Here is a 17,306-nt window from a genome sequence, read left to right as displayed (position 1 = left end):
TTAAATTTAATTAATTTATTTATTTATAGTAAATTACTTATTGTTTTTTAGACCCCTCAACCTAAAAATGCTGGCTCCACCATTGGACATATCCGATTATTAGAAGCAAAATCTTTTAAGAAGGAAATTGATTAAAACTAAAATCATATATAAAATAAAGATTACCTTATTAAATCATATGAAAAACTATTGGGCATATGATTCACAAACATATTAGTTTTTTTTTTTATATAAATGAAATATTTTATTGAGATAAACCGAGAAAAATTTAGAATGACTCCATCATCACCAGAAAGCTGATATAGCAGTAAATATATATATATATATATATATATATATATATATATATATATATATATATATATATATAGAGTCTCGGGTGTTCTTTCTGAGAATGGGGTGAAAAAGGGCTAGCCCAACCAAGTCGGATCTGTCCTACGAAGGTATAATTTAAGGAGTTAGGTTCCTGTACTACTTTGCTTCTTTTTCTCTTTCGTCAAATGCTATTATAATAGCTAGATGCATCGGAAACACTAAAAAATAGTATTCTTTCTCTTACAAAAAAGTAAACTCTTATATATTATAAAAAATAGATCCAACATAATTATGAGAGATAATACAATATGCTTGCGAATTTGCCTCCGAAAAATCTTTCTTTTATTAGTTGCATCATCCTGTGACTCAAAGTCGGATTATGCTATGACGTGGATATCTAAACAATATTCATTGCCTTTCCTTGCCCGTGTGGAATCAGGCTATTGCTAAGTCGCCGAGGAAGAAGAAGTGTCAATATGACGAAAAGCGGATGCTTGTCCAATTAGTCCAAGAGCGCTTATATATATATATATATATACTCTTCCTAAAACATACTATATAGTTTTTTTTTTCAAAAATTAAAATTTGATTGAAATTAGAGAAAATTACAGAAGAGACAACAAATAAATATTAAGCACAATTCAAATTCAAAATAGCAGATAAAATAGAAAAATACACAAAATTATAATAATATGTGAACAACACTTAATGATAACACATAGTCTTACTCCTGAATACACAGAGGGAACTTGAATCTCAAAACACTGATAAGTTGACTCAATTCTTTTGAAAGAAAAACTTTTTCTTACCTTGTAAGTTTCATATCTATTCCTTAAAAGGAAGACATGTTCACTCATAACCCACTAAAAGCCTCAGGAGAGAAATGAAAAAGCTCCCACAGAGCTAGATCAGTGTAGAAACACTTATTTATGAAGATTTTTAAAAGAAAAGAAAGGAAAGGGGTGGTTAGTGGCCAAAACCTAACCCCTCAAGCTAAGGAAAGTGGCGGAAAGGGAGAAGTTGTAGAGAGAAAGAGGAGAAAATAAAGCCTGATATGTTTATTTGATTATAACTACACATGGCATCACATGTATTGATGATGCTTCTAAAGTTGGTACAGATGATGTGCTAGACGAGGCTTAAGAACGACATGTAGTGGTGCTGCTTTAGGTATTGTGGCCCCCAAACCTTCACTCATGTCTACAGGTGCATTTGTCGGGGTTCTCAGATTGAAGCCGTGAAGAATACGAGCAAGCACCAAACAACTGATTTTCATGCCAGACGATATTCCAGGGCAAGCTCTTCTTCCACTACTGAAGGGAATGTACTCAAAATTCTGACCTCGAACGTCGAATTCATGACCCTCACAAGCAAGAAACCTCTCAGGATGAAATTCGTTTGGATTTCGCCATATACGTGGATCGCGATGCAACTTCCAAATATTGACCAATAATCTAGTTCCTTTAGGGACATAAAAGCCACCTACATAGCAATCTTCCATGGCCTCCCGTGGTACCGATAGGGGACCTGAAGGGTAGAGCCGTAATGTTTCCTTTACAATGGCTTGGAGGTATGGCAAATTGTTGAAATCTGATTCTTCTACCCATCTTTCTCGTCCAACGTGGTTGTCTATTTCTTCTTGTGCTTGTTTTAGCACTTCTGGATGATTAAGTACCAACGAAAGCGCCCAAGTCATGGCACCAGATGTAGTGTCCATGCCAGCTATGATCAAATTCTGCAAAATATATAAAATTAGAGTTATCCACTCAGACATGGGCATATAGTTAAAACTAATAATTGCTTGCCTGGCTGAGGGGTTCTTCATTGGGCAAGCTGATTTGTTAGTCGTGTAGTAACCAGTGGCTGTACTATCCATCTCTAAATATCCATATGAACGTACACATTCTTTTCTTTATTCATTCGGCTCATATTAGATTTAAAATTATAACCTCACAACATATTAAAAAAAATCAGACAAAAAAAACATATTAAAAAAATACATATCGTACATACTCTATTAATAAAAAAATCTCCTTTATTTCAAGTTTACTTCATTGATAAGTCTCTATGTTTAACATTAATATCCTCTTTGTTATATATATATATATATATAACGACATACCATGGCTGTTGCCTTGACCACCGTTTCGCTCTTATGTCCACATATCCAATCCTCATTTGCAAGTAAAGAAAGCATCACATCTATGAAGTCAGGCTCTTCTTTCTCTTGCCCGTCTTCCCTCCTATGAAGATGCTCCTCTACCCACCTACTAATGAAATAGTCCATGTCCTTAGCCGTTCTCTTCATAGATCTCGCATGCCCCTGCAAATCCAACCATTCTGTAACTGGAATCAAATCCGATATCACAAGCACTCCGAGTAGATGCATGAAATTTTTTGTTGCTCTGCAGAATCTCTCAGATTCCTCATCCTTAATGAGTGGCTTTCCAGCTATCATTCTTATCATCAGGTTCATCGTCATATTGGAAAACCACTGGTCCATGTCCACCACAGTTGAACCAGTCCTGCCATTAGTGCACAATACGTACAAGTTCCTGACGCCAGTCTCTACCTCTGAAACCCGCACATGCTTTAGCTTCTCAAGACGGGTATTGGATAAAAGCTCAAGAATTGCAAGCTTGCGAATATCACGCCAATATGGTCCATAGGGACTTAGCCCAAACAGGGCACCGTTGTAACCCAGATATTTTGAGGCAATACAACTAGGACGAGTCATGAAGACCCTGTCATTGGTTTTGAAGCAATCCTTTACAGCTTCCCAGCTGCTTACCACAAGAGCGGGTTTCGTCCCAAGTTGTATAGTGAAAACAGGGCCGTGTTTATCGGCCATTGCTCCTAGAATTCGGAAAAGTGGAACCCGATCCTTGAGAATAAGAAGAAGATGGCCTAGTAATGGCCAAGCACCACATGGCTCAGGGGCTAATTTTCTCTTTCTATTTTGGTTGTAGGTTACTAGTTCTGTTCTCCTTGAGTTGTGGACCAGAAAGAAGGCCAGAAGACATGCAATTGCAAGTAGGAAAGCTAGAACGTCCATTATTGGGGATGCTTGGATTAGATCCTCAACAAATTGATGTCTATATAGTGGCCTAAAAGGCTGAAACGTGAAATGAATGTCGAATAGGATTTTTCTTGCCAAAATCCTACTATGAATCAAGACACAAAATGTCACACCTTATTACTCGTAAGATGTAACATGCTCCCGTAGTACACCTAATGAATTACCGTACTTCGCCTACCGATAACTCATTTTATATCCTACAAGGGATTTTAAAATAATTTTCGCTCATTTTTAAATTGGTGGGTAAAATTTTTTTCAGATATTAAAAACCTTTATTTAAAGTCCAAACATAAATCTAATATTTAGATATTTAAAATCTCCGCAATTTTTATAAAAATTTCAGCAAAGTACCGTCTGTATTTTAAGAAAACAGTTCTTCAAAACCTGAAAATAAAGACACTCCCAATATATTTTTCAATCACAACTCCATTATTCAATCTCATTTCACACACATTCAACTCAATACACAGTTTAATTTAAATCAAATATTGAAACAGCTCATTATGGTAACAAAATTAATTTTTACATTCATGAGAGCATTAAAAATTTAATAGTACAAAACTTTATAAGTACATAGAATCTCAAGATAATATTACAATAATTTTGTATTTGATTACAATCCAAAAATATATTACAAAAGAGTTGGTACAACTGCTCAAAGGAAATTTCATACATATAATTACAGAATTACATCAAAATCTAAGGTACAAGGGTATACCTATGATATATCCGAAGTTAGTCTCACTATGTCTTTTCAGAAATCTTGCTCTGCTGCTTTATTATTCCTTTCACCTGCGACAGTATACAAAGCTATCATTGAGTGGTGAACTCAGTGGTGCATAAACTAATAATTTAAAACTGAATACAAGTTATGTTTGACAATTCATAACAAATAAAAATTTAAAATTTCTAAATTCTTCAAAATCCATGACATTCATAAATCAATATTTTCATTTGTATAAATTATTCATTTGAATAACGTTTTGATCAAATTGTAACTATTTGTCTACATTTCTTTTAAATCTCGAAACAATACAAAAATATTTTAAATCATTGATAAATTATTTATTTCAACAACAATTTATCAAACTATGCATAATTTAAAGGGCGTTGCCAACAATTCACACAGTTGAACCCATGACCCAAAATTCAAATAGATGCCGTGTTGTACACCACGACATTTCAAACTCTCGCAATAACCGAGGCTAAAAGGGGGGAACAAAAACTAGCTAGTATATATGAGTACCCATTCAAACTCTTCCCCAACTGGCAAGCCAGAGGGGAAGGAACTCACCCCATCTAGTGGAGAAGATATCTCACTAGACAAGCTAATGAGAATTCACAACATATATTGTCATGTTAATTGTGGTTTCAAATCATATTCAAAACAATTTCTATTTACAAATTGTTTACAAACCATTAACATATTGAACCATCATAAATTCATGCTCAAGGTTGGCAACACATCAAACTTAAAATTTACAATCCTCAAAACCATGCAATAAATCCTTAAATGCATAAGAAAATTTACATTTAATTTATACAATTTCATTCAACAAATTAAAATTCTCAACACAACAAAATTATAAATCATAAAATAAACTTGTTCAAATCAATTTAGAAGTGAAAAGTAACAAAAAAGTTAGTTGTGCACAAACCTTATACGAGTCGCCTCTTGGCCTTGACTCGATGTCTCGGGTTCTTTTCCGGTATTCTTTTCTACTGAAACACACAGTTTCACAGTGTTTCAGTATCCCAATTTATCATAACTCCAAAAATAAATTCAAATATACTTATATCTAGCTTTAATATACTAAACTTGACGTTCTTTAAAATTTGTATTTCGGGGTTACTATTCATAATACTATTCAAGTCAATTTGTTGTCTTTCTAATGCTTAATAGGTATGGGAATTCTAATTTCACTCACATACCACATTTTGGTTACCTAATTTGTTGGTTTTAGTTGTTTTCTCAAAACTTAAGTCTTTTAGGCAAAATTTCAAATTTTCAGTTTTGGTATCCTATTTTGCACTGTTCCATTGGTTATGTTGCTGTCAGAATTTGGTTAAGTTTTCTTCATTGAAGTTGTTCCTTATTGTCTTAACTTTATTTCCCTTTTTGAATCACTCCATTTGGAGTTTTGTAGCTCAAGTTATAGCCATTTGAACATGGCTGGCCAAATTGGCCTAACCTAGATTTTCTGGGCACCAACTTGGTTCTGGCAATTTTAGGTCACTAAATTTGGGTGGCTGAATGACTTGGTTAAGGGCATAATTTGGGTTTGTGTTCTCCAAGAAATTTGTAGGGCTATATCTCAGCTTTCTACTGATAAAATTTCAGGTCATTTGGACTTGCCTAGCCCAAGTTATGGCCAAATGAACAAACACTATTCATTTGGTCATTTTTGTACAGGTCAGAACACCCAGTTCTGGATTTGGTCAATTTGTTCACTAGGTTTTAGTCACTTTCTGGGCATGATCCCTAAATGAAAAATGTGCCATTTTGTGTCTAGTTTCATTTCCAATTGGCCTCACACTAATTGGATTTGTCAATTTTCAGTTTTGGTCCCTGAAAGGGACCTTGGTCAAGCTGCCTGCAGAATGACCATAAGCAATCCGAATTTAAATCTAATTCTAACACTTCCTACACACCACAATTGGTCATACATGACCATTTTTCAACTCAAGCAAGGTCAAACACATCATTTGACTAATTCTCATATTTTTCCTCCCAAAACCAACCTAGGTGCCAAAATCCTAATTCTTCAATAGCTTCAAATCATGAAATCAAAGTGTATAAACATTATCTACACACTCAATCAAACTTGCCTACATATTTAATTGCATCCAAATCCATCAATTTCTACTTACTACTAAGTTGGCTGAAATCTCTAGTTACCAATCATGCATAGTTTTTCACTTTTCTTCATATAATTTCATTCAATCCTATCCTAAATCAACCATTAATACCAAAAAGGGAAGGTTAGATTAGCTTACCTTTCATGGAGCTTTTCCAATTCTCAAAATGCTTCCAAATTTCTTGTTTCTTTTGCTTCAGTTCTTCCTATCAAGTGTCAATTGAATGTTTTCTATTAATTTAGCATGGGGTTTATGGAAGAAATGGGAGTGTTAGAGCTTGGTAGTGTTGTTAATGGTGGAAAGAAAGAGAGAAGAGAGAAATGAATAAAATGGGGCAGCAAGGAGGTTGAAGAAGAAGATAACTATTTTGTTTTTTCTTTTTTTTTTATCCTTTAATTTTAATTGGTCCCTTTTGTATTGTATTTATCCCATAATTTCCTAAATTTTAATTATAGCTTTATGATGTCATGAATGATGTCATTAATCTTTATTTTCTTTTCTTTCTCTTTTTTTCTTTTTTTTTTGTAATTATTTGGCTATTTGACTTGGTCAAAAAGGTTGGAAAATTAAAATTAATTTTGACATCATATATGATGTCATCATCATGATGTAATAAGTCCCATTTTTTATTCTTTTTCTTTTTCTTTAATTTTTCAATAGTTCTTTAATTTAATTTTCGATTCCGAAATTTTTTTTTCTCTGATTTTATTGGACAGTTAGGTCAGGAGTCAGCTCTAGGGGTGAATGGACCAAATTGCCCCTCGCTGGTTCGATCCGGTTTGCTAGTAATTTGATATTTCTTCCGGATCCCTGACCTAATTATTTGACAGGCTTAACAATTCTTTTTCGTGATTTTCTCTTTTCCACTGTGTTCGCAATAATCCTAAGGACCGCGGCGTCACATTTTACGATTCAAAATTCGAGTTTAAATTGACATCGCAGTCCTTCCCGAGAAGGTCACCCATCGCTGTGACTCTCGGCTCATTTAACTTCTTATGTTATGTTTTTCTTATTTATGCTTAACTAATTAACAATTACTAATTATTTGTGTTCAAGGATTATCTAGTTGTCTTAGATGTGGTTCTAATCCACTTAATTATTCGGATCGACACCGGTCATCGGAACAGTGAAATATACCAGGCTATGCAAATAGGGGTGTTACACAAAATATATGATGTGATTTTATGGGTTCCAAATATTCATATTTTAATCTATAATAAATCAGATATAGATAAAAATTTTCTGTCAAAATGGTTAAAACAATTATTTAATTGCTCATTGATCTTAATCCTTTCGAAATTCATTCTGGACCACTTTGTCAGGGATGGACACACCCTCATAGGAAGAAATTATATAGCACATCTTTAATTTTATATAGAACACAGCGTATATGGATTTGCAATCCAATTAACATCATACATATATATGTAAGTGGATCGTATAAATTTCCTCAATTTTCGACCTCATTCACGTGCGTTGTGGATGATTTTTTAAGGCATGTTTGGATTTTTTTTTATTCATTTTCAAATTAAATCAAATTTGACAAGATATTTTTATTTAAAAAATTGTACTAATCAGAATAAACATTATTTTTTCCCAATTTTTCCTTAAGAAGGAAACTGGGATCTGTCACCAATTTTCACCAGGAAAAAAACAAACTCCTTTCATTGTCCATTTGACAACTTTTCTGATGGAGCCACAAAAACTCCAAATATTTCAACGAATTCCAGCTGGCGTTGAGCAAGCATTTTTTGCACATTTTTTTACATTTTCACGTTAATGATTAATTAAATATCTAGAAAAAAAAAATTCAAGCGGGTGAGAGAATATGTAATATTTATTTTATTTCATAATTTTTGATATTTTATATTCACAAAATATTTATTTATTATCATTTATTACTATTTAATTAATGAAAGATTTAAGCATTTACATGCAATTACATTTTAATTTAATATTTTTAATTTTAATAATTTAGATTTAATTTTTTTTATTGAGTGTGATCTATTTATATATCAGTAGCGTGTGGAGGAGGGTTAGACCCTCTCTCTCTCTATATATATCACCTAATTAATTATTATTATTATTATTATTATTATTATTATTTACTTCTAGAATTGTTTTTGACATAATAACATCTCAATTTCATAAATTTGTTATTGTTTTTAACAGAGTCAATATATTATAGTTACCATAAGCTTTAAAACCCCCACACAATATTCAGCATATTATTTTTTCCTTATCATCTTAATAAATTAATAAATAATTATTTATTTATAACAAAAACATATTTTATTATATTTTATAATAATGTAAAGTTATACTTATATTTTATGGATAAAACTATTATCTATCAATAATTATTAAAATAATTTAGTCAATTCATTAAAACAAAATTTTATTCATTCACTAATTTTTTTAGTGATATGCATTCACCAAATTACTTATTAGTTATGTGTATATAATGTAATTTAAGACTAATTAATTTTAATAATATAAAATTTATTACTTACTTATTATATTACATTGAATAAAATATAATTTGATAATAAAAATATATAATTGTATAGTATAGTTATAAAAAAAAAGATAATAATAACACTGATTAAAAAAAGGAAAATAATTAACCCATTTAAAATTCGTAACCCTATTAAATAAATAGAAATTTTAAAATTTAATTAACAAAATAAAATACATAAATAGAAATTTAAAGGAGAATTAAGCGTTCCTTCTAGTTCAATAAATTTAACTAATTTCAGGAAAAAAAAAAGCGGAGAATGAAAAGTTTTTTTTCTTAAGTTTTTTCAAATAATATTTAAAAATTAGTTTTAAATAAACTTTTAGCCTTTCGATAATAATTCTAAATGGAATCTAAAATAAATGATAAAATTTTATGTTTTCAAAAAATTTAATTTCAATATAAACGCCTAACCTTAGAGTATAAGGAATAAGACACATGACACAGTAATTTATTATATGAGTAAAAAACATTTGGCAATACAAAAATTTAGATTTTTATTAAATTATTGCTTATATTGTTATAAAAAGGTGTTTTGCACATTTTAAGAAATATATTATTGATAGTGTGTCCGCAAGTGCACGGGTCACAGTAGTATAGTTTTAAAAAAAATGATATCGATCCCACAGGGAATTGTGCTTAAATTGAAAATAAAAGTATAAGCTAATTAGAATGACAAAATTTAAAGGTATAAAAAATGAAATCTAAAAATTAAAATTGGTATTTGAGGAATTTAAGCTAAATCAAACAATTAACTAAAATTAATTAAACTAGATTACCAAAATTTAATTTGAAATTTCTATTTATGAAATTGAGAGGAATTAAATCTAAATTCAATAAAAATTAAAGTGATTCTAGAGATTGGATTTTCAATATTGTTTGCATGTGGTTTATCCCTAATTTAGCCAAACACATGAGAATTTGCAATTTTGAGGGAAATCAATTCTTAAATTTTTGAAACATTTTTCAAGCATTTCAAAGTTGGTTTTCATTAAATCAAACTCTGTTTTCACGGTATTTCAAACCTAACAAAAACCCAATTAAAGCTCTAATTAATTTTGGAAAGTCCCCTTAATTCTCTTAGCTTATCTCTAACACCAAGAAAACCAAGTTTATTGCAAGATTATCTATCCTAAATATTCACTTTTCAGTCCATCTATTAAGGATTAAAGCTTAACTTAATGAGGGCCCATTCATCAAACAAGGCAACAAGCTCATAAGTAATAAATCAAAATGTAACAAACCTCATTTAAATGGCTAAATCAGTTCAAAACCACAATACAAAACAATACTTACAAACCCATCTCTAGAATCTCAAATAACTACTCACAAACCATAGTTTCAAGACAAACCCAAATGTATAAATGAAGAAATAATGAAAATCTAAGTTAAGGAATAAGAAAACCCAGAAGAATGCAGAAGAATCTGCTGCAGAAAAGTGCAGAACGCCTCTGCTACTGCTGCAGAAATGGCTTCACCAAAGCTGCAGCTCAATTGGTAAGAGGCGAAGCAAATCCGTGAGGTGATATGGGTTCGAATCCTAGCTCTGCAGGGCGAAGGGATTGAACTCCACCAAAGTGGACAGTACCGATTTGAGTTGCATCGCCGGCCTCTAGAGGGGTACGCTGGCAAGATGGCCACCCATAGAGGGGCTTGAGCTGAGGCCCACTAAGCCGGGGTGTGACAATAAAAAAAGGCACAGCTCAATTGGTAAGAGGCGAAGCAAATCCGTGAGGTGATATGGGTTCGAATCCTAGCTCTGCAGGGCGAAGGGATTGAACTCCACCAAAGCGGACAGTACCGATTTGAGTTGCATCGCCGGCCTCTAGAGGGGTACGCTGGCAAGATGGCCACCCATAGAGGGGCTTGAGCTGGGGCCCACTAAGCCAGGGTGTGACACATATACTGAAAAGTCATCCATGAAGACCTCCATAATTTCTTCAATAAAATCAGAAAAAATGGCCATATGCACCTTTGAAATGTGCCAGGCGCATTACACAATCCGAATGGCATCCTTCGATATGCAAAAGTGCCATAGGGACAGGTAAATGTAGTTTTTTCTTGGTCATCAGGATGGATTAGAATTTGAAAGAAACCAGAATATCCATCTAAGTAACAAAAGAATGAATGCTTGGCTAATCTCTCTAACATTTGATCCATAAAAGGAAGGGGGAAATGGTCTTTTCTTGTGGCATTGTTCAACTTCCTATAGTCTATGCACATTCTCCAACCTGTAACAGTTCTAGTGGGTATCAATTCATTATTCTCATTTTTAACAACTGTCACCCCACCTTTTTTTGGTACAACATGCACAGGACTCACCCACTCACTGTCAGAAATGGGGTAAATAATTCCAGCAGCTAGTAATTTTAGGATTTCCTTTTTCACAACATCCTTCATTGTAGGATTTAATCTTCTTTGGTGTTCAATGGAAGGTTTACTATTTGTCTCTAGGAAAATCTTATGCATACAAATTGTCGGACTAATTCCCTTTATATCATCAATTGCATAACCCAAAACTCTTCTATATTCTCTCAAAACTCTCAACAATTTTTCATTCTCAATATCAGTCAAAGATGCATTAATTATAACAGGATATGTTCCATTGGGTCCAAGAAAAGCATACCTGAGGTTGGAAGGAAGAGGTTTAAGATCTACCTTTGGGGCATCCTCTACCTTTAATGATGGTGGTTTGATCTCCAAAGTTTGCACTTCTTCAAGCTGAAAAATTGTGGCTTCAAGATGTGGTGGAGTGCTCTCCAAGTGTTGTGCAAAAGCAGCTTTGTTGTGATTATCATCATCAATGCTCCCACCATAGACTAAGTGCAAAAGCAGCTATGTTGTGATTATCATCATCAATGCTCCCACCATAGACTAAGCAATTTTCAAGTGGGTCTTGTGGATAGCTTTTTCTAAAATGCTCTTGAACAATCTCATCAATAATGTCTACCCGCAAACAAGACTCAACTTCTTCATGTTTCCTTTTCATGGCTGGATTGATGTTGAATATCATTTGATCATCTTCCACTCTAAGTGTCAATTTCTCACCCTTTACATCAATTAATGCACCAGCTGTTGCCAAAAAGGGTCTTCCCAATAAGATAGGAATTTTTGTGTCTTCTTCCATATCTAAAATGACAAAGTCCACCGGAATGTAGAATATCCCAACCTTGATAGGCACATTTTCTAGAATGCCTTCTGGATACTTAATTGAACGGTCAGCCAATGAAAGATACATGTTTGTGGGCTTCAACTCTCCCATATTCAACTTCTCATATATTGAAAGTGGCATTAGGCTGACACTAGCTCCAAGGTCACATAAGGCATTTGCCACACAATTATCACCAATATGACAAGGAATGGAAAACACACCCGGATCTTTGAGTTTGGGAGGTAACTTCTTCTGAATTATAGCACTGCATTGCTCTCCCAAGTTGATGGTGTCATAATCTTCTAGCCTTCTCTTGTTGGTAAGAATCTCCTTCAAAAACTTGGCATAACTTGGCATTTGGGATAGTGCCTCAGTGAATGGCACATTGATATACAACTTCTTTAGCACTTCAAGGAATCTGCCAAATTGTTTGTCTAGCTTATGCTTGATGAATCTTTGAGGGTAGGGAAGGGTGGGCTTGTAAGGTTCGGGTGGGAAGTATGGTTTCTCTCCCTTATCTTGCTCACTTTTGCTTTCTTCTTCTTTTTCATTTTTCTTGCTCTCAACTGAATTTTCTTCTTTTGTGCTCTCTTTTTCTTCTCTCTTGTTTTCACTCTCTTGACCAACTTTCTTACCACTCCTCAAGGTCACAACCTTACATTGTTCATGAGGGTTTTGTGGTTGGCTAGGTAGTTTCCCATAGGATTTGTGTCCCAATGAGCTTGCTTGTTGAGCCAATTGAGTCTCCAACATGCGGTTGTGGACTTGTAATTGATCCATGGTTTGTCTCATGTGTTGCATTTCTTCCTCCAATTTGCTATTCATCTTACTTTGTTCAGCAAAAAATTTCTCCATCATGCTTTCCAAGGTTGGCTTCGGTTCATGAGGTGGAAGGGATTGTTGTGCTCTTGCTTGATATCCAGGTTGTGGCTGCCTTGTGGGCTGAAATTGAGGCTGAAATTGAGGCCTATTCTGCTGCATATACTGCTGGTTATGAGCATAATTTGAGCTTTGACCTTGTTGAGCAAAAGTTGCTTGTGGTCTCCATGTTGAGTTGTTCACATTAGAGTAAGAATTTCCCATAGGTTTCTGTTGATAACCTCCTGCATAAGCAGCTTGTTCTTGCAAATAATCATCACCATAAGAAGAGTAATCAACTCCACAACTTTGAGTTCCATCTGTGTAGGCAACTTGTTGCATAGTTGTAGGAGTTGAGGTTGTTGCCTTTGTGCAAAAATCACAAAGAAGCTGAGTCAACTGATCAAATCTTGCATTCATGTAGCTAACTGAGTCAAGTTCATAAATTCCAGCCTTCTTTGGCTCAAGTGCTCTAGGATTTCCCCACAAATGGGTATTATGAGCAATCTTCTCTAATAAATCATAGCATTCTTCACTTGTCATTCTCATGAAATCTCCTCCTGCTTGTGAATCAATTGTGTTTCTTATGGCTGGAGTAACTCTAGTGTAGAAATTCTGAACAATCATCCATTTGGGTATTTCATGATGAGGACATTGCTTTTCAAGCTCCTTAAATCTCATCCAAGATTCATTCAAAGTTTCATCATCCCTTGGCTTAAAAGCTACCATCAAATTCCTTAAATAAGTGGTCTTCCCAGGTGGGAAAAACTGAGATAGAAAAGCTTGAGATAGCTGCTCCCAAGTAGCTATAGTAGCTTGTGGAAGTGAGTCATACCACTGTAATGGTGAATCCCGAAGAGAGAATGGAAATAAGGTGAGCCGAATCACTGCATCTGAAACTCCAGGCTGCCTTTGTGTACCACATATCATCAAAATTTTCTTCAAATGAGAATGAGGATTTTCAAGTGGACTACCTCCAAATTGTGAATTCTGAACCATTTGAATGAGACCAATCTTTAACTCAAATTGATTAGTTCCAATGATAGGTCTGTTATCTCTCACATCAGCACATCTAGGAAAAGCATAATCCAACATGGATCTTCTCTGAGGATTATTTTGATTAACCACATCATTCTGCTTATTTTGCTCATTTCCTCCATTGTTTCCAACAATAGCTCTATTTTGATTCTCCATATTTTTAATTGTCTCCTCTTGCTCAAATCTTTGTTGTTCTTCTTTTTCTGCTTCCTTTCTTCTCTTGAATTCCTTTTTGTTGGCTCGACAGAATTTTTCAATTTCAGGGTTGAACAACAATTCAGTATCACTTGTGCTTTTCGATCGTCTCATAAACAAGAAAAGTACCTGAAAAACACAAGGAGCAGCAGTGAAAATAAAAGAAAATAAAAATTCTAATTAGCTTAAAACAATTAAAATCCAACTTAAAAATAAACAATTCCCCGGCAAACGGCACCAAAAACTTGATAGTGTGTCCGCAAGTGCACGGGTCACAGTAGTATAGTTTTAAAAAAAATGATATCGATCCCACAGGGAATTGTGCTTAAATTGAAAATAAAAGTATAAGCTAATTAGAATGACAAAATTTAAAGGTATAAAAAATGAAATCTAAAAATTAAAATTGGTATTTGAGGAATTTAAGCTAAATCAAACAATTAACTAAAATTAATTAAACTAGATTACCAAAATTTAATTTGAAATTTCTATTTATGAAATTGAGAGGAATTAAATCTAAATTCAATAAAAATTAAAGTGATTCTAGAGATTGGATTTTCAATATTGTTTGCATGTGGTTTATCCCTAATTTAGCCAAACACATGAGAATTTGCAATTTTGAGGGAAATCAATTCTTAAATTTTTGAAACATTTTTCAAGCATTTCAAAGTTGGTTTTCATTAAATCAAACCCTGTTTTCACGGTATTTCAAACCTAACAAAAACCCAATTAAAGCTCTAATTGATTTTGGAAAGTCCCCTTAATTCTCTTAGCTTATCTCTAACACCAAGAAAACCAAGTTTATTGCAAGATTATCTATCCTAAATATTCACTTTTCAGTCCATCTATTAAGGATTAAAGCTTAACTTACTGAGGGCCCATTCATCAAGCAAGGCAACAAGCTCACAAGTAATAAATCAAAATGTAACAAACCTTATTTAAATGGCTAAATCAGTTCAAAACCACAATACAAAACAATACTTACAAACCCATCTCTAGAATCTCAAATAATTACTCACAAACCATAGTTTCAAGACAAACCCAAATGTATAAATGAAGAAATAATGGAAATCTAAGTTAAGGAATAGGAAAACCCAGAAGAATGCAAAAGAATCTGCTGCAGAAAAGTGCAGAACGCCTCTGCTGCTACTGCAGAAATGGCTTCACGTGCTCCCCTCTTTCTCTCCTTCTTTTCTTGCCAAAAATGCCTCCCTTCCTCCTTATGGAAAGAAAATAGTTAAAGGAGATTTTATATGGGTTAGGGGTCTGCCCTAGAATGGGTAAAAAGGTGGAAGATTCCAGAGAAAGTGAGGTATAAAATCAGAGTAACGAAAATGCCACGTCAGCCATTTCCAGTAAAAACGACATAAGTTGAATTGGTTGTGTCGCGGGTTGTGTCGTAACCTTCGGCCTGAATATCTGACGATCGACACAACCTGCGACATAAGCTAAATCGGTTGTGCTGCAGGTTGTGACGCACTCGGCCATTTTTTACTCAACTTAAAAATTTTTTGCAATTCAACTCTAATCTCCTCCAAATGGCTACTCTGATCAAAATACACCAAATTTCTCCAAATTTAACCTATAAAACAAATAAATTCCAAAAATTAAACTAAGAAGTGTGAAAATTATAAAATTGATTAAATGTATGCTAATATCTATAATAATAGCTATGAACAAGGGTAAATTATGTGCAAAAATTACACCTAAATGATGATCTAAAATGCATGCATCAATTATTATTGTTATTATTATAAAATTTTTTAAACACAATAAAATAAAAAATAATGATACAAATAATAAATACATACAACTAAATAATATTTTATTAATTTAACTGAAAATTATAGCAGGATGTGATAAAAAATCCTAAATAATTTTTGATACTGTTCTTCTTTTCTACGAGTTATGGAAGTCAAATTTGAGTGTTAGATCTGCAAGATAAGAAAAAGAGCACTAGCTGGGTTAATTGACTACCGATGCCTAAGTCTTTAATAGGAACTGGACCGTAGAATGCATAGGTAAAAATGGTTAGTGTGCGTACCTGATGACCTTTATATTGGCTTATATTGGCTTTAATATAAACTCTTAATAGGATTAGGAATTTATAATTGAGTAGGACTATGAGCCCATTCTATCTGAGAGTCCTGATACGGACGAAACTTTGATTACTGCATTTTTATCTCGGAATCCTTATCTTATAAAGTGATTTAAGTATCCTCGGGTATAATCGGGAGAGCGACTCTCTGTCCAAGTATCTGAGTATCCCATTGTTACTCGATTCAGGTTACATATTAGTCGATACTCGATCATTCAATACTCATCTTTTGGTACTATTTTAATGGCCATAGCATCAATTTTTTTTACATCATAGTTTACATGATTATTTATTAATTAATTAATATATATGCTTTGAAGCACCAAGGTTCAAAGTTGGGTCAAAAACTAGTGGCAATGAGAGAGATATATGTGATGGAAGTGAAGCCATATCTTGTAATTTGGTTTTTTCTTGAAGTGTAGTTTGTGATTGATGTATTACAGGAGAACTGGTAGACTACACAAAAGATAAGTGGGAAAATTTTAATAGTTGTCTCTAAATTTTAGGGGGTTATAATAAAACTGTTTCTATATTTAAAAATGTAACATAAAAACCCTTGAATTTTAAAATGTTACGCAGCAAAATCCTTTTGACTCTCAATAATCAATTTACACAATCTCGAGTGGCAGTGATGTGGATAATTCTTTTTCTTCTACGTGACCATAACAAAACTGGCTATGATTTTCTTCACATATAACTATGAAAGAATCTCAGTAATATAGGATAATGAAGTGCTAAATTTATAAAAGTTTATGAGAGGGACTTTACCTCCCACCAACAACAACAATTGTCCATGTTATTGCCATTCTGAATTATTCATAAGGATTTTATTATGTAAAATTTCTAAGTTCATGAGATTCTATGTTAAATTTTTAAGTTCAACAACATCTATGTTACAACTTAAAGTTCAAGGGAAACTCTTAAAATTAATCTGATAATAGCACAAAAACAATACATAAGAGAAAGGGTAAAATGGTCCTTTTTATTGTAGGTCTCTCAGATTTAGTAGTATATATATCTTTAGAAAAAGATTAAAAAAAAACACTAAGGGGCTAAAGAGTGTAAAGCAACATAAAAAATGTAAAGCAGGAATCATATGGTCAGTAGCACCTTTATCTACTATCCAAACACTTTCTTCATATTTTTGAGCACAACAAACATTAACTAAACTAAGATTACCAACAAAAGTTGTAAAGCT

The 17,306-nt window shown here is 33.2% G+C and overlaps 1 protein-coding gene, 1 long non-coding RNA gene and 1 other non-coding gene across 3 annotated transcripts; 1 reads left to right on the top strand and 2 right to left on the bottom strand.

Moving 5' to 3' along the window:
* Positions 1-1,350: 1,350 nt before the first annotated feature.
* Positions 1,351-3,495, bottom strand: LOC110644424 (xanthotoxin 5-hydroxylase CYP82C4). Its single transcript, XM_058149915.1, has 2 exons — positions 2,438-3,495; positions 1,351-2,050 (listed from the first exon to the last, which is right to left on the bottom strand). Exons 1-2 carry the CDS (start codon positions 3,368-3,370, stop codon positions 1,421-1,423), a joined length of 1,563 nt encoding a protein of 520 aa, XP_058005898.1. The 5' UTR covers positions 3,371-3,495; the 3' UTR covers positions 1,351-1,420.
* A 461-nt stretch (positions 3,496-3,956) lies between these two features.
* LOC131181644 (uncharacterized) lies at positions 3,957-6,765 on the bottom strand. The gene is made up of 3 exons (XR_009150146.1): positions 6,392-6,765; positions 5,053-5,116; positions 3,957-4,186 (listed from the first exon to the last, which is right to left on the bottom strand). It is a non-coding gene; the product is annotated as an uncharacterized LOC131181644 (long non-coding RNA).
* A 6,652-nt stretch (positions 6,766-13,417) lies between these two features.
* On the top strand, positions 13,418-13,523 carry LOC131181874 (small nucleolar RNA R71). Its single transcript, XR_009150349.1, has one exon. It is a non-coding gene; the product is annotated as a small nucleolar RNA R71 (small nucleolar RNA).
* The last annotated feature ends 3,783 nt before the right edge of the window (positions 13,524-17,306 follow it).

The sequence above is a fragment of the Hevea brasiliensis genome, chromosome 7 (assembly GCF_030052815.1).
Source record: "Hevea brasiliensis isolate MT/VB/25A 57/8 chromosome 7, ASM3005281v1, whole genome shotgun sequence".
In the NCBI taxonomy this organism is placed as follows: domain Eukaryota; kingdom Viridiplantae; phylum Streptophyta; class Magnoliopsida; order Malpighiales; family Euphorbiaceae; genus Hevea; species Hevea brasiliensis.
This window is presented reverse-complemented; position numbering and strand designations above follow the sequence as displayed.

Coding starts and splice junctions, on each gene's coding strand:
- LOC110644424 (XM_058149915.1), bottom strand. CDS start 3,370: ATGGACGTTCTAGCTTTCCTACTTGCAATTGCATGTCTTCTGGCCTTC. Junction 2,051..2,437: donor TGGTCAAGGCAACAGCCATG/GTATGTCGTTAT, acceptor TATATTTTGCAG/AATTTGATCATAGCTGGCAT.